The sequence below is a fragment of the Malus sylvestris genome, chromosome 4 (assembly GCF_916048215.2).
Source record: "Malus sylvestris chromosome 4, drMalSylv7.2, whole genome shotgun sequence".
Lineage (NCBI taxonomy): Eukaryota > Viridiplantae > Streptophyta > Magnoliopsida > Rosales > Rosaceae > Malus > Malus sylvestris.
The window spans coordinates 28,303,634-28,321,902 of NC_062263.1; the positions used below are offsets into that span (position 1 = coordinate 28,303,634).

The following is an 18,269-nucleotide window of genomic DNA, read 5'->3' on the forward strand; positions in this document are numbered from 1 at the left end:
CTATTTAGTCATTCTTAAAATCTCTACTAATTAATGAAACCCTCTTTATCAATCAAAAAAGGGTGAAAAGACAACTTAGTCTTCTATCACAAAAAAAATGATGGGTAATAATGTAATTTCACAGGTCCAAATTTTATTATTTTTTATTGAAACATCACCTACGAGTGATGTTACAATACCTCTAATATTTAAAAAAAAAAACTAAAAAAAAATCCTCCCACTCCTCTCACACGTTCTCTCTCTCTCTCTCTCTCCATCTCTCCTTCTCATTTTCTATAAAATATGATAATGAGTGATATACCGTCAATTTCTTTTGTTCATGATTAGCTAACTAACTTTTAAATCAAATTAATTTTTTCAAAGTAATTTTTAATAAAGAGAATGAATCATACGTGTATCATTATTTTACGTAAATGATGTTATGTTACGTTGAGTCAATATATGCAGCCCGTCAAAATTTCCTTTTGTACTTTGACCTTCACACTGCTTTATATATTCGGTTAAGTTTTCAAGGTAATAGATCTCTATCAAATTCATCAAATTGGTTTTGATCTTCGACGAAGAAAACATGGTTTTGATGAAAATCCAATAACGCAATAAGGGGGTTTTTGGATCTAGGTCAAAAAACATAGGTAATTTTTAGGACTGAGTTCAGTTATTTAATTACATATTTTGATATCAATTTTACCCCTAGATAAAAATATTTAATTTCTTTAATTTTTTTATCATTTATTCAGTTTTTAAATTTTGAATATTTAAATACTCAAACTAAAATATTATCTAGTAACTATGTGACAACCCGTCTCCAATTTTAAGTTTTATAAATTTTAAATTAGCGATTTTACGAAAATGCCCCCTTGAGGCAAAGATTTTGACCTTCGTTAACCTCGGTTAGAGAGACGTAGGACTCATTCTTTGGGCGTATTTGCGTAGTACTCGATGGTACGAACGTATAAGCGAAAGCCGGTTACGAGTCTGGATTATAACAGTATAGTTACGGACGTTTGAATTTGGTTAGTTATATAAATTGAACTCCCATCTTGTGGGAATGAAGCCAATTAGCTTTCATCAAGGAAATAAAAAACCAATCAGAAATGATGGGGAAAAAGAAAGGACCAATTGGAAGAGGAGAGATAAACTATTTCCCTTCCCTTTCAACCCGTGCACACCTAAACCGCCGGTGACCCAAGTTGTTTATGGTCGATATCCACCATTTTTCCGTTGATTCATCCACATCCAACACCTGCAACTTCTTCCACAACCTCCCAACTACCATCTCCACCCATATTTGAGGATTTGTAGGTCCTAACCCGCGAGGAACTTCACCGGAGCACCGGAGGTGCTTGACGACGATTCTTCCCTTTCGAAGAGTTTCACCACCCACCACCACCCTTAATCAACTCCTCTTAGACCCAGGATCAAGACTCAACCAGTGATAGGGGCATTGGAACACCAGAGAAGTCGAATCGATGAACACCCATTCTAGGGTTTCCGACAGATTCGTGGCGATTTGAAGCTTTTTCCGGCCAAATTGGACTTGGCCACAGGCGACGATGGTTCGTGACGCCTCAATATTTGTGCTAGGAAATTGTAGCGTAGACTTCAGGTGAGTGGGTCTTTCCCTTTTTATAGTGTATATATATGATTGATAGTTCCACAAATGCTTTTAAATTGATTTATGCATTTTATGCCATGTCATATATATATATATATATGGGTAAATTACATAGTAACCCCTCAGGTTTGAGGTCTATTGCAATCTTATACAACATATTTAAAACATTTCACTTTCATACCTCAAGTACTATTTTATTTCAATTTCATACAACCGTTAGATTTTCCATCCATGGATCTGTTAAATGCTGACGTGGCTGCCACATATATGACACGTGGCTGCCAAATGTCTGCCACGTGGCAAATAAAATAATTTTTTAAATTTTTTTTTAAAAACCTGAAATTGGAAGAAGAAAAAAAAAAGGGACCGAACCTAGAAGAAGGAGGAAGAAGAAGAAAGAGGAGGAGGAGGAGGAGGAAGAAGAAGAAGAAGAAGAAAAAAAAAAAAAAAGGGGTCCGAACCCAGAAGAAGGAGAAAGAAGAAGAAAGAGGAGGAGGAGGAGGAGGAGGAGGAGGAAGAAGAAGAAGAAGAAGAAGAAAAAAAAAAAAAAAAAAAGGGACCGAACCCAGAAAAAGGAGGAAGAAGGAGAAGAGAAAAAGAAAGAGGAGGAGGATGAGGAAGAAGAAGAAGAAGAAAAAAAAAGAAAAAGAAAGGGACCGAACACAGAAGAAGGAGGAAGAAGAAGAAGAGAAGAAGAAAGAGGAGGGAGGAGAAAGAAGAAGAAGAAGAAAAAAAAGAAAGGGGTCCGAACTCAAAAGAAGGAGGAAGAAGAAGAAAGAGGAGGAGGAGGAGGAGGAGGAAGAAGAAGAAGAAGAAGAAAAAAAAAAAAGGGGACTGAACCCAGAAAAAGAAGGAGGAAGAAGAAGAAGAGAAGAAGAAAGAGGAGGAGGATGAGGAAGAAGAAGAAGAAAAAAAAAAAAAAGGGACCGAACCCAGAAGAAGAAGGAGGAAGAAGAAGAAGAGAAGAAGAAAGAAGATGAGGAGGGAGAAGAAGAAGAAGAAAAAAAAAAAAAAAAAAAAGGGTCCGAACCCAGAAGAAGAAGAAAGAGAAAGAGAAGAATAAGAAGAAATAGAAAGAGAAAAAAAAAAAAAAGGACGGAACCCAGAAGAAGAAGGAGGAAGAAGAAGAAGAGAAGAAGAAAGAGGAGGAGGAGGAGGAAGAAGAAGAAGAAGGAAAAAAAAAAAAAAAAAGGGGTCCGAACCCAGAAGAAGAAGAAAGAGAAAGAGAAGAAGAAGAAGAAAGAGAAAGAGAAGAAGAAGAAAGAGAGAAGAAAAAAAAAAGTGGCAGATATGTTTTTTTTTATAAATTAAAAAATTATTTTATTTGCCACGTGGCAGACATTTGGCAGCCACGTGTCATATATGTGGCAGCCACGTCAGCATTTAACAGATCCATGGATGGAAAATCTAACGGTTGTATGAAATTGAAATAAAATAGTACTTGAGGTATGAAAGTGAAATGTTTTAAAGATGTTGTATAAGATTGTAATAGACCTCAAACCTGAGGTGTACTATGTAATTTACCCTATATATATATATATATATATATATATATATATATATTTTTTTTTTTTTTAAATACTATGATATGGTTGAGTTTTAGATTGCATTAGGGCATCTCCATATGCATACTACCTACATATAATTGTTGTGAATGCTTGGAAGTGCTAAGGTGAACGCGAGACGCACATGTAAGTTCAAGTGAGTTTATGGTGTTATTTGAAATGATTGAGTTATGGCATGACTATGTTTATATAATAGGCAACTCCAACACTGTCATACAGGTTGTGATAATAGGCAGGCAACTCCGACACTGTCATACAGGTTGCGATAATAGGCAACTTCGACACTGTTGTACAGGTTGCGATAATAGGCAGGCAACTCCGACATTGTTGTACATGTTGCAACTCCGACACTGTCGTACATGTTGCAATAAAAGGCAGGCAACTCCGACACTGTTGTACAGGTTGCCTATGACCCGTACAGGTTGCATTAGGCAACTCCGACTAGTATGTTATTGTAGATTGATTTATGAGTCGTACTAGTTGCCTTAGGCAACTCCGACTCATGTGTCAACATAGATTGATGAGCACCTGATTTTATTATGCTGCTGCTGATTAGTAGTGATTTGAAATATTTCTTCATTTACTGTCGATTTGCATTTGATTTCATACTTATACGTAGTATGATTTTCTGAAAACTAAACAGGTTTTACAACGAGGGGTTATAACGTTTTCAAAAGGTTTTTAGTAAAACTTTATTTTCAGGCCCACTAACCCTTGTTTTTCGCCCCTCCAGGTTTTAATAGCTAAGCTTTCTCATCAACGAGGATTCATGGCAAATCTTGGTATTGGAGATTACCTTCGATGGTATGATTCTCAATCTACTCTACTGTACTTTACTTATGCTCTGACATCACGTGTGAAATGAGTTCATTCCCACTCACATCGCACTCTTGCATTTATGCACTTTTAGGTTTAAATTCATTACATTTTCCACATCACTACACTTTATGGTTTCGTCACCTTCTAGGTATCGGCCAACACAACTCGATTCGGAGTCTTAGTGGACAATTCGGGTCAGGATGTGTCAAACTACCAATTATTTATGAAGAAAACAAAACCGATATAATCTAGCAACTACCTATTGTATAGGAAGAAAGATGCTTTATACCTGCAAAGCAGATATAATCTACCTACAAAACAAAAAATAAACTACCTCTTGTATTGGAAGAAAAAATTTGGGAACCTACAAGACAGAACATATAAATATAAATATAAATATGATATAATATACCTCCATTAGAGGAACAAATTTGGAGGGAAGAACACAAAAATATCACCCATGAAATGAAGAGACCAAAAAGTGGAGGATTGATTCCATGATCTAACAGAGGGAATTGTGTGGAAGAAGGAAAGGAGGGATGAAACAGACTGGGGGTTGAGGTGATTATATGGCTATAACTAATATTACAATTAAGGTATTAGTTAAACCACAAATAATCTCATAATTAAGAAATTTTGTGTATTTACTACAATTCGTAAGCCTAAGGAGTACATATGGTATAAACCACAAATAAGCATATGTGGAATCTCAATTATTGGACCTATTTCAATGAAGTGGACTAATCTTACTAATGGCTCACAAAATTGGATCTATATCAAGTTATCCCATAAATAAAAGATGTTATTGAAATTTTATGTCTTGAAAATACATAATACTAATAAAAAAATAAATGCGTTGAAATAATGTGAATAGGTTTTTTTTCTTCATAAAAGTGTCATGAGGGAGAGAAAAAGAAAGAAAGAATTAAACTTAAGATCTTCTGATGTATAGTTAAATGATTTTTAACTGCTTAAACTAAAAGCGTTTTTCCATATGCATTATGACTTGTGTAGTGCTATTCCCACATCTGTTTTTACTATTTCCGCACTCTTGCTATTTTTTGTCATTGATTTTCTTCAATTCATTTGATTCGATAGTCAAAAATTAAGATAAATATGTAATAAGTAAAAATAAGGGTCACCCTTCCAACTTAAGCAGAAGCACTAACTTATGTATTTGTAAAAGGTAAGCTATTGATATTGGCATTTGGCAAGTACAATTTCCACCGAAGGGAAACATTGGTGCGACATGAAAATCTTAAAAGGTATGCAAATATCCCAAATATCTAGATATCCAAAAAGGTACTAAATTGAAAAAAAAAAAGAAAAACTAATAAAAAAAGCTTGAAAACTTTAAGTTTTAACGATAATGACAAAATAAAAGATAAAATAAATAGTACTAGAATTGACTTTTTAATGTAAAAATATAGTTTTTCGTTAAAATGAACAGTACCGGGAGCTTTTCGTTAAAGTTCAAAAAAAATTATCCTAGTAATTTGATAGGGACTTTTCCTTTAAAAAAGAAGTTTCGAAGAAAGAGCAACGAGATAAAATTTTACTTTTTTTGTGAGTCTAGGTTATTAGTTGCTTTTTTATGAGCTATAAGACCATATTCAACCGAACGAGGGTCAAATGGCTCGTTTTAGTCTTCTGGTCATTCAAGATATTAATATTTTAATGAACAGTACATGGTCATATTTGCCTCCATCTCCAACCGAGGGCCAAAAGGCTAAGGGCTCGTTTTAGCTTTGTCACAAAAAATCATCTCCAACTGAGGGCCAAAGGGCTATAGTATGGAATGTGAAGAATTGAAATAAAATAAGATAAGCCAATATGAAATTGTGAAAAATATGTGAGAAATGGTGTAGGAAAAAAATTAGAAATTAAAAAGAAAAAACGTCCAAAAAAAAAAGAGGTTGCTGGGCATAAAAACAAAAAGTGGGCTAGGACCATAAAAAAAAAACTAAGCCCTAAACCCTAAAGTGGGCTGGGCAATGGAAAAGAACAAAAAAAAAGAAAAAGAAAAAAGAAATTAGGCTAGCTAGCGGGCTGGTTGGTTGAAAGTGGTCAACCAGTTGGCATTTTCAGATTTCGTGGAACCCACTAGCCCTCGGTTAGAAACGGTTTTCGGGCTATTTTCGACCCTTTGGAGATGGTCTAAGCGACCACATAGTGATTGTGACTCACGTTTTAATTAGGAAGTAAAAAAGAATTGGTTAATTATCTGAGATATAGATATCTTATAGAACACTAGAAAATGTGCCCACGTTTTGATGCTGGCGTGTATTAGCTGCAACAAGTATGACTAGTTTTCACACAAAGCAACTAAAAAAATGCTGTAGCACCCAAGAATCAATGAATAATTGGGACATCTTACTCATATGTGAGCCTTAATCTCTATTTCAAATCCCTATTAAACAAAAGTCCTATTTCTTCTTCAAATTGAATCGACATCATTGATCAGTCAATTAAACATTCCTTCTAACAAATAATTAACCCAGAGTTGAGCAGATATATAGAGATTGGGAAAAGGGGAAGCAATTATACTATATAAGTTAATAAAAGTAAAGGTCACCTCAACTCTTCGAATGAAACTATATATCTAATTTACCAGAAAACTTTGTAAAATTGACAGTTTACCTGATATAAGTACTTAATTTTCCTATTTAAAACAGTTTACCCATTCTTGATAAGTAAAATATAGCTTAAGCTTAATTTATTAACAGCTTAATGCAGTTCAAAAGTATTTTATGTTGTGGCGAGAAGGAGAAGCTACAGCCAACCCGCCTTTACTTTTTAATGTTGTGGTGAGAATGAGAAGCTACAACCAACCCGCCTTTACTTTTTACTTTTTCCAGATGCATATGTACAGTTTACCTGCACCCTCATTCCATGTGTCTTGAGCTATTATCTATTCTCTACTTGCAGTATTTTCCCTCATCTGCACGAGAACCTCTACTGCAAACGATTTCATCTGTTACCAGTTAATGAAGATGTCTTCTGCACGACTGGACTACAAAGAGGGAGAAAAAAACAGTATTAGTAAAACACATTATACTCAAAATCATCATACTAAAGATATTTTCAAACAAATCACAATCCATCACACAAATGCATCCAACTCCAAGACAAGACAAAGCAAACACACAAAATGTATAAAAACCCAAGACAAGTAGAAGTATAACAATATTATTACGCATCTGTATTTACACTCACGGATAACGAATATAAGAATGAAAATTCACATTCCAACGTGTTATCCAATCACCAATTTCAAATAAAAAAAAAAACCAAATAAATTTATATCAGTACGCATCAAACCCACCAAACCCAAAATCAAAAGAAGGTGATCAAATGTTTGATTTTGCTAAATATTACAAAATACAATAAATAAAAATATGTACAAATCAGCATGCATACCTTGTAGCGGTGCAGGGAACAGTAGCGTGAGTTGCATCGAGGGCATGTGTACTGGGAAAATTGCTATTGGCAGCTGCAATTAACAAAAACACAAGCAAACAAACAAAAATTGAATAAAACAAATTATCAAGCTTTGTTAATGAAAGAGAGGTAGGGTTGGAGAAGAACATACACGCGGCTATGAGCACTAGACAAAAGATTTCAAAATGATTTCTTGGCTTTTCAATCAGGACATGCACGAATATAAGGGGAGTTTACTTACCTTGTGAATAAGGACATGCAGACGCAGGATGGACGAAGGACAGCAAATCCCGCATGCACGAACCTAACTTGCCACTGTTCGCCACCCCCACCCCTCCCTCTCTCTTTCTCTCCTTGCAGTCCCGACGATTTCTCTCACTGTCACCCTCCCACTCCCGAATCGAATATCCGCACAAAATCTCTCTCTCTCTCTCTCTCTCTCTCTCTCTCTCTCTCGGTTTCTCTCAATGTCACCCTCCTACTCCCGAATCGAAAGATCCGCACGAAATCTCTCTCTATCGCTCTCTACCTCTGCAAGTGGCATGGCCACTGTCCCTCTCCGTCTGCCCTCACCGTCAATCCCAATCCCAAAATTAAGATGACAAAAGTGCCCTGCAACCCTTTAATTCTAGCCGTGTGATCCTAACCCTAGGTGAATATTTCCGTCATTTGAACACCCAAAGGGCCGGCCTCATTAACAATTCGGTCTCAAACACTGTTCATTTGATCTTGAAAACCCTTGTTAGACTAATGTAAAATAATGATCGGTCGATTCGGAATTTCGAAGAGGGATTTGGATCAACAGGGTCTGAATCCTCCTGACCAGATAACATGGATAGTTAAATTTTGATTCAACGGTTACAATTATTATAATTTTTAAAGAAATCATCTGTTTTTAATCGTTGAATCAAAATTGAACGGTCATTGTTATTTGGTCAGGAAGATTCAAACCTCCTGCTCAAAGATCCAAACCCTTCAAAGAGGATCCACGTACAGTACTTAAGATATTATTGTACTACTACCACATCAGGAAGCAAAGCCGTAGATTTTGCACTACTTTTCCTCCTTAGATGCTAAAGTTATTTAACATATCTGGCGCTTCATCATCGACCATCCAGACAAAAAACCTTTATTGTTGGTTGCAATCAAGGTATAAAATATCGATGATATCGGAAATATCGGTAATCTAAAAACACGGAAATTTTGATGAAAATATCGGGATATTATCGATATCGATAAAAATTGAATAAAAACCACGGAAATTATAAGAAAAACTTGAAAATTTTTATTGAAACTTTACAGGATGTTTATTTAGTCAATTATCTATTAGTTTATCACAAAAAATTAGAAGGAAATGCATTGCATGATAGATATAACTGATTTAACTTGATTATATAGCGAGCTGACAAACATTGTGAGTGTAGAAAATATATAGTAATTAATGAAAGAAGTTTAAACACACCATAATCATTTATATATAATGAATTAATACAATATTTTACACTTTATACATTGCATGGTAAGATACATAAGTGACTTAGCAAGGTCTAAAATATCAATGATATCGTAAATATCGGTAGTCCACAAAAATATCGGTAGTCCAAAAATATAGAAATTTCGATGGAAATATCGGGATATTATAGATATTTTAGACCATGGTTGCAGTGAATGTGGAACTATTCGAGTTCGTAGGGTTGTAAAGGAGTATATCAGTCAAATTACCCACTGCTCTAGATCATTTGTTAATTTCTCTGGAGTTCAAGCTAGGTTTGGCATGCTTTTTATACGAGCTCACGTAAAAAGCTAAAGTACAAAATCAAGCTCAAGCTATTTTTGAGCTATTTAGTATATACCAAGGGTGGGTGTGGGTTGGTTTGGTTGGTTTGGAGCCAAAATCAAAACCAAACCAACTTAGTTGGTTGAGTTAAAATTGCAAATCGAAACCAACCAAGCTAATTCTAAAACAGATGAAGTTGGTTAACTGATAGTTGTAGGTTGATTTGGGTTGGTTTTCGATTTGCATAAAGACGAAAATACATAAAATCTCTCTCAAAAGCTACAAAACATAGCAACAATAATAGTGATTGTTCAAAGGAAAGCACAAATGAAGCAGCCCAAGGAGAGACCAAAGCAGTGCCTTCTCCAAATGGTGCTCCATGTTATTCTCCAAATGGACTCTTAAACTAATCAGGTTTTGTTTTCATGTGATGAAAACACTGTAAATTGTAAATAACTAACCATTTATATTACTACACATATTAGTTATGATTAAAAACTAAAATTAAATCTATGTGGGTTAGTTCAGTTAATTGCACCCTAAGAATTTTGGAAACTGATTGCCAAACCGATTAAGGTCAGTGCGGTTTGGTTTTACCACCGAAAATGGTAAATTACATAGTAGCCCTTTAGGTTTGAGGTCTATTGCAATCTTATATAACATCTTTAAAACATTTCACTTTCATACCTCAAGTACTATTTTATTTCAATTTCATACAACCGTTACATTTTCCATCCATGTATCTGTTAAATGCTGACGTGGCTGCCACATATATGCCACGTGGCTGCCAAATGTCTGACACGTGGCAAATAAAATAATTTTTTAATTTTTAAAAAAAAAACCTATCTGCCACTTTTATTTTTTTATTTTTTCTCTTTCTTCTTCTTCTTCTTCTTCTTCTGGGTTCGGTCCATTTTTTTTTCTTCTTCTTCTTCTTCTTCTTCTTCCTCCTCCTCCTCCTTCTCTTCTTCTTCTTCCTCCTTATTCTTCTGGGTTGCAGGGGGTTCGATCATTCTTTTTTTTTCTTTTTTTCTTCTTCTTCTTCTTCCTCCTTCTCCTCTTTCTTCTTCTCTTCTTCTTCTTCCTCCTTCTGGTTCGGTCCCTTTTTTTTTCTTCTTCTTCTTCTTCCTCCTCCTCCTCCTCTTTCTTCTTCTCTTCCTCCTCTTTCTTATTCTCTTCTGGGTTCGGTCCCTTTCTTTTTTTTTTTTTTCTTCTTCTTCCTCCTCCTCCTCTTCCTTCTTCTCTTCTTCTTCTTCCTCCTTCTTCTTCTGGGTTTGGTCCCTTTTTTTTTTCTTCTTCTTCTGGGTTCGGTCCCTTTTTTTTTTTTCTTCTTCTTCTTCTTCTTCCTCCTCCTCCTCTTTCTTTTCTTCCAATTTCAGGTTTTTTTTAAAAAAATCAAAAAATTATTTTATTTGCCACGTGGCAGACATTTGGCAGCCACATGGCATATATGTGGCAGCCACGTCAGCATTTAATAGATACATGGATGGAAAATGTAACGGTTGTATGAAATTGAAATAAAATAGTACTTGAGGTATGAAAGTGAAATGTTTTAAAGATGTTGTATAAGATTGCAAATAGACCTCAAACCTGAGGGGCTACTATGTAATTTACCCCACCGAAAATTAGAAGAAATAAAAAAACCAAACCAAGTTGCCAATGTGGTTCGGCCAGTTCACTCGGTTTTTATTTATTTATTTTATTTAAATGCCCAACCCTAGTATATATGCTGGTTCAGTCTAAATAAGAAACAGTCTATAACAAATATGTTAGATATTCACATATACAGATCATTGGTACACGCCTAACAACACGCTTAACAACATTGATATTGTCATAATTTAACCAATATTGCTAAGTGTTGGATTTATTACAAAATGCCTCTATTTTATTAGGAGTGAAACAATACACATATATTGCCAAAGTGTGCAATGGGTCAGCCCATTTAAGATGGTCCATGCTCGTTATAGCCCGATCAATTAGCAAGAGGGTCCAGCCGACCTAATCACCGTTGATCTTATATACCATTCTCACATATTCTTATAGGGTAGTGGTAGAGAGACTACTTTTATAGATTATATTTATAAATTAAATGATTTGTCACCAATATGAATGAACACGTTTATCAACGTTTAAGTAAAAATTAAAATCCAATCATCAACTTTCATGTTATTTAATTTACAAAATTTTATCCGCAATTTAATCTCACTAGCATTACCCATTCTCATATGGCTCTACAACTTAAACCTGCGTGAGATAATATAAGCAAGCACATGCTAGAATTATAAAATAATGTAATGGTAGGGCTTCAATAACCAAGATGGCCTAATTTGCTCAGTAATGAGTACTCAAAAGTAGGGTTGGGAGTCCTTAAATAGAGACTTCTATTGAAGATGCTCAGTTGCATTTTGTTCACCACCCTCAAATGGTGGTAATACTCAACACCTTATTTATCACGTTGAATAAGTTTAAATTTTTAAATTTGTATACATCCAGTTTACAGACCATTAATCAATAATTTTCATCAGATAATTAGTATACTTATTAATCCATTTATTTTAGTAGTTGAAAAACAATGAACTCGATTCATTTCTTGCATTGAAATCAATAACGCACTGAAAGCAATTCATTCATTTATCTTGGAAATCCAATGAGTCAGTCGTTCACACTCTCCTACCCTTCCACCTTCATCTAATTGAATTCACATGAAAATAAACCTATCCGTCAAATCCTATATAAACACAATCTCTTCTATGCATTTTCCACGAAATTTTCAGTTGCTAAGAAAAGAAGAGGAAAATAACTTAGCTAGAATCAATGGCTTCTTTAACCTCTTCGCTCACTTTCGTTCCCTCTGTGAAACTTGCAAACCCTAAGCTAGGCTCGTGTGCTCATCATTCACCTACCAATTATTCTAAGTCATTGAAGCTTCAAAACCCACTTGATATAAAACTCCACACTTCCTACTCACATTTGAACAACTTCTCCGTGCCAAAAACGTTCTCGTTCACTTGCAAAACCCAAGCGAGCCCATCAGCCGACACTGATCAAAGACCTGCCTCCGAAGTTCCACACGTGCTTCATGTGTACGAGCTCAATGAGCTAGACCGTGGCAGCCCGGCCTACCTAAGATTGAGCGGGAAAGAAGTCCACAGCCTTGGCGATGTTGTCCCTTTCACGAACAAATTGTACACCGGGGACTTACAAAAACGCATTGGAATCACAACGGGGATAACCCTATTGATCCAACACTATCCGGAGAAGATCAATAGTGGAGATCGATACGAGGGTATCTATAGCTTCAACTTTGGAGACTATGGTCACATTTCTGTGCAGGGAGCTTATTTAACTTATGAGGATTCGTATTTGGCGGTGACAGGAGGGTCTGGAATTTTCGAAGGTGTGTATGGTCAAGTGAAGTTGCAGCAGCTTGTGTACCCTTTTAAAATTTTCTACACATTCTATCTCAAGGGTATAAAGAATTTACCTGAAGAGCTTCTTGGGAAGCATGTGGAGCCTAACCCTGAGGTGGAGGGCAGTCCAGCTGCCAAGGCTCTTGAGCCTCATGCCACCATTGCTGGTTTTACTAATTGAATGATTATGTTTACTATTTTATTTTTGTTTTGTTTTGTTTTGTTTTGGAGATGATGTTTTTGTTAACAGTATAGATAATAGATGGTTAGATACATTGACATGTGTCAAGAGATCAGTGTGGTTGTTATAAGATCAGTATGGTTGTTATAAGTGTCTTAGTGAAGAAGATATATAGATGTATATATAACAATTGTAAGAAGAGTAATTGAGTAACTTTGCAGTACAAATATAATTCATTTCTCTTTCTCTCTCTCTCTCTCCCTCTATCTTTCTATCTCTAAAACCTCTTCGTCTTCTCTATTACACTACTGCAACTTAATATGTTGCTTAACATGGTATTATTCGCCGATCAAGCTCTACGTGCTTGAAAGGTTTTTTCTGATCTTGGATTGTTGATTTTTTGCTTCCGCCGCTCAAGATTCTTTCTTTCTCTGCTGTGTTCTTCTGATCTGGGAATTCTTCATAGTTCTTCGGGTTGTGATTCTTCGTCTGAGCAATCGTGCCCTCTACGTGTTCGATACATTTCCTGTGAGAACTCTTCTTCGACAATTTGCAATGGTGAATGCCAATCAACTACAAATTGTGCAATCGCCTATCACATCTCTTATCTCCACCGTTCCTACGTCGATGACTGTGAAGCTTGATGATTCCAACTACCTCACATGGCACTTTCAGATGCAACTCGTACTTGAAGGTCATGGAATTATGGGGTTCTTGGATGGTTCTAGTCCTTGTCCTGCATAGTTTGGCTCTTCTGGGTCTGGCGATTCTGATTTAGATTCTAGAGATTCCTCATCCCGAATTGAAACAGACGCATACAAGATCTGGAAGATGCATGATCGAGCTTTGATGCAGCTTATTACTGTCACCCTTTCTCCATCCGCTATTTCATGTGTCATTGGAAGCACCAGTGCTCGGGATCTATGGATTCGTCTCAAGGAGCAATTTTCTATTGTTACTCGTGCAACCATATTCCAGATGAAGTCTGAGTTACATAATATCAAGAAAGGCCCTGATTCTATATCTCAATTCTTGCAGAGGATCAAGGCTGCTCGTGATTATTTGGCAGCTGCCGGAGTCCATTTCGAGGATGATGATATTGTCATTCTCACTCTTAATGGCTTATCGGGAGAATATAATACCATCCGGTCTATCATTCGAGGTCGAGAGAATGTTATTTCTCTTAAAGATCTGAGGTCTCAGTTGCTTGCTGAAGAAGCAATGATTGAGAATACAGCTGTTACGCCATTTTTGTCTGCCATGATTGCCAAGAACTCTGAATCTGGTTCCAAGAATTCCTCATTTTCACCTCATCTGTATTATGGTGGTCATAGTCAAGGGGTTTCTGCCAATCCAAATCCCGGTTATTCAACACATCAATCTTCTGGTGTCTCTGGTGTCCCACTTCAGCAACATACATATTTCAAGAATAATTACATCAAGAACAAGGGTCGAGGAAAATTCAACTATAATACTAATTCTCGATTTGGGAATTCACGAAACACCTACACAACTCCTGCTCCTGGTATTCTTGGTGCACCTCCAACCCAATCAGCTTGCCAAATATGTGGAAAATTTGGTCATCTTGCTGATACCTGTCGGTTTCGAAATACTGATGTTGTTGTCGTTGATGGCTGTCAAATATGTGGCAAGAAGAATCACACTGCTCAGTTCTGTCATTTTCGAAATGCCAATATTTCTGGTTCTGCTCCTCAAATGACTGCAATGCATGTAAACTCTTCCTCATCCACTCCAACATCGAATGATTCATCTCAACAGTTCTGGATTACAGATTCAGGGGCAACAAATCACCTAACTGCAGACTTACAGAATCTTTCCTTGGCTACTCCATTCTCCTGCACAGAGACAATTCAAACTGCGAATGGTGCAGGTTTACCAATTTCACACATTGGTTCTTCTATCATTCCTACCCCTACTCAAAACTTGAAGCTTAATTCCGTTTTCTATGTTCCTAAAATTACTCAGAATTTGTTGTCTGTGCACAGAATTTGTCTAGATAACCATTGTTGGCTAATCTTTGATGCTTTTAATTTCTGGATTCAGGACAAAGCCACAGGGAGGACTCTGTACAAGGGCCAGTGCAGTAATGGGTTGTATCCACTACCAATGTCAAGACCAGCTGCAATTCAGAATCCAGCCTCTACAGCTGCATTTCTTGGCCAGAAAGTACATTCCAATTTATGGCATAGCAGACTAGGTCACCCATCCAATTCCATTATGTCTACTATTCTTAGAAAGTCCAATATCTCAGTCCCATATGATGTCTCATCTTCTGTGTGTCATTCTTGTTTACAAGGAAAATTTAGCAAGCTCCCATTCTTATCCTCTGTGTCTAAAGCTGTAAATCCTTTCCAAATAGTTCATAGTGATGTCTGGGGCCCTGCTCCTTGTACCTCTATTGATGGTTTTAAATACTATGTGACATTCATTGATGAATGTACTCGATATTGTTGGCTTTTTCCTCTACATAATAAAAGTGAAGTCTGCTATGTGTTCATTGGTTTCTATCAATTCATTTTTAATCACTTTGCAGTTTCTGTTAAAACTTTACAAAGTGATGGGGGTGGGGAATATACAAGTCACACTCTTCAATCCTTTCTCTTAGATAAAGGGATCACTCATCAAATCTCATGTCCCCATACTCCAGAGCAAAATGGGCTGGCATAACGCAAACATAGGCATGTAGTTGAAACCTCCATCACATTGTTACAAAATGCACATCTTCCAGCATCTTTCTGGTCCTTTGCTTGTCAAACTGCGATATACCTTATAAATAGGATGCCTTCTTCAACTACAAATAATCAGTCACCATTTGAGGTTCTGTTCACTTCAGTTCCAGATGTTCAACACCTTAGAATCTTTGGTTGTGCATGTTTCCCATTCTTAAAGCCTTATACTAGTAACAAGCTGCAACCTAAAACCAAGTTATGTATCTTTCTGGGTTATGCATCTAAATACAAGGGGTACATTTGTTTTGAAGTTAGCTCAAAGAGAATTTATATTTCACGCCATGTTATATTTGATGAGTGTGATTTCCCTTATTCCTCTCTTGTACACAAGTCATCTGTTTCTACTTCACAGTCTGTTCCTGAAATATCAATGAATCCAGTGTCTATTACACGGGACAACCTGCTTGTTGGAGTGTCTTCTAATTCATCCGTGCCTAGCCTTAGTGTTATACCTACTACTGCTACTGCCACTCCTAGATCTTCCAATCCTTCTCTTGCACCTGATTTGTCTCAGCCAACAACAACCGACGACATCAGCTCCCCCATTACTTGCACTGTCCCTCAGTGTACTTCTCCTTCCATTCCTGTGGCTCCTGAGTTTCTTCCAGAAAGTTTACAAGTTATTCTTCCTCTACCTCCATTTAACTTGCATCCTATGCAAACACGATCGAAGAGTGGCATTGTCAAGAAGAAAGCATTGAGTGCTCTGACTTCTCCAACTACAGATGTTGACTTATCTCAGATTGAACCACTGTCTTATAAATCTGCTCTTAAATCTCCAGTTTGGTATAAGGCCATGGAGGAAGAACTACAAGCCTTGCATTCCCAGAAAACTTGGTCCTTAGTTCTTTTACCATCAAACAGAAACCTTGTGGGGTGCAAGTGGGTTTTTAAGATCAAGAGACATGCTGATGGTACCATTTCGAGATACAAGGCTCGGCTTGTAGCCAAGGGGTTCAATCAAGAGGCAGGAATTGATTATGGTGAGACATTCAGTCCTGTTGTTAAGCCTACTACAGTACGTCTTGTTCTTGCCTTAGCTGCACATTATGGTTGGGGTTTACGGCAGCTCGATGTAAAAAATGCCTTTCTGCATGGTATTTTGGAAGAAGAAGTGTACATGGCGCAGCTTCCGGGTTTTGTAGACCCTATCTATTCATCCTCAGTGTGTAAACTTCACAAGTCTTTATACGGTCTCAAACAAGCTCCCCGGGCATGGAATGAGAGGTTTACTAAGTTCTTGCCTTCCTTGGGATTTCACACAACTTATGTCGACACTTCATTGTTTGTCCAACATACTTCTTCTGGAATAGTACTTATTCTTCTCTATGTGGATGATATAATCATCACTGGGAGTGCCATTTCTGTAATTCCAGGGCTCATTTCTGCGTTGGCTGCAGAATTTGATATTAAGGATCTGGGACCCCTCCATTATTTCCTTGGTGTTCAAATCACAACAACTACAGAAGGGTTGTTTCTGTCTCAGCATAGATATGTCACTGACTTATTGACAAAGACAGAAATGCATCAGTCCAAATCTTGTGCTACTCCTTGTCTGCCTTCTCATCGCCTTCTTAAGGACGATGGCATACCATTTGACAATCCTCAATTGTACAGAAGTATAGTGGGCGCCTTACAGTATCTAACTTTCACAAGACCTGATATTGCTTTTTCGGTACATCAGGTTGCTCAGTTCATGCAGTGTCCCATGGAGTCCCATTACTTGGCTGTAAAAAGGATATTACGGTATCTTAACGGTACTCAACAATATGGTCTTCAATATACTAAGGGCGACTTGGAGTTAAATGAATTTAGTGATGCGGACTGGGCAGGGGATCCGAATGATCGACGCTCTACAACAGGATTGGTTGTTTTCTTGGGCTCTAATCCCATCTCGTGGTCATCAAAGAAGCAGAACACTGTCTCTCGCTCTTCTACTGAAGCTGAGTATCGTGCCATTGCTACAATAGCCGCTGAGCTTGATTGGATAAGACAGATTCTTACTTTTCTGCAGATTACAGTTTCGACTCCATCCATTATGTTTTGTGATAACCTCTCGGCTATTGCTCTGACTTGTAATCCAGTGATGCATCAACGAACCAAACATATTGAGATTGATATCCATTTTGTTCGTGACAGAGTTGCCCAACAGTTACTTCAAATGCAGTTTGTTTCCTCTAATGAGCAATTTGCTGATATTCTGACAAAGGGCCTATCTGCACCACTTTTTCGTGCTCATTGCTGCAATCTCAGGCTTCGTGGTCCTTCTCCTGAGCTTGAGGGAGGATGTTAACAGTATAGATAATAGATGGTTAGATACATTGACATGTGTCAAGAGATCAGTGTGGTTGTTATAAGATCAGTATGGTTGTTATAAGTGTCTTAGTGAAGAAGATATATAGATGTATATATAACAATTGTAAGAAGAGTAATTGAGTAACTTTGCAGTACAAATATAATTCATTTCTCTTTCTCTCTCTCTCTCCCTCTATCTTTCTATCTCTAAAACCTCTTCGTCTTCTCTATTACACTACTGCAACTTAATATGTTGCTTAACAGTTTTGGCTAGGTTGTTACTAGCTATGCTGAAATGGAATGTTTTTCTTGAAGATTTCTTGTACTTTTGATTTTTGTCTCGACTACCAACCGCGTGAATCTATATCGTTCATGTAACAATTAACATATATCACTGATGTTTCCTTATGTTT

The 18,269-nt window shown here is 36.8% G+C and overlaps 1 protein-coding gene and 1 long non-coding RNA gene across 3 annotated transcripts; one reads left to right on the top strand and one right to left on the bottom strand.

Moving 5' to 3' along the window:
• Positions 1–6,582: 6,582 nt before the first annotated feature.
• LOC126617981 (uncharacterized) lies at positions 6,583–8,178 on the bottom strand. 2 transcript variants are annotated; one of them, XR_007621611.1, is made up of 4 exons: positions 7,970–8,178; positions 7,682–7,867; positions 7,420–7,492; positions 6,583–7,012 (listed from the first exon to the last, which is right to left on the bottom strand). It is a non-coding gene; the product is annotated as an uncharacterized LOC126617981 (long non-coding RNA). The 2 variants fall into 2 exon arrangements; XR_007621610.1 differs by lacking the exon at positions 7,970–8,178 and having other exon boundaries at positions 7,682–7,959.
• A 3,821-nt stretch (positions 8,179–11,999) lies between these two features.
• On the top strand, positions 12,000–18,254 carry LOC126620093 (allene oxide cyclase, chloroplastic-like). Its single transcript, XM_050288568.1, has 2 exons — positions 12,000–12,872; positions 18,131–18,254. Exon 1 carries the CDS (start codon positions 12,035–12,037, stop codon positions 12,809–12,811), a length of 777 nt encoding a protein of 258 aa, XP_050144525.1. The 5' UTR covers positions 12,000–12,034; the 3' UTR covers positions 12,812–12,872; positions 18,131–18,254.
• Positions 18,255–18,269: the final 15 nt, after the last annotated feature.

What these genes read in the sequence shown, in the direction of transcription:
- LOC126620093 (XM_050288568.1), top strand. Translation starts at nt 12,035, where the DNA reads ATGGCTTCTTTAACCTCTTCGCTCACTTTCGTTCCCTCTGTGAAACTT.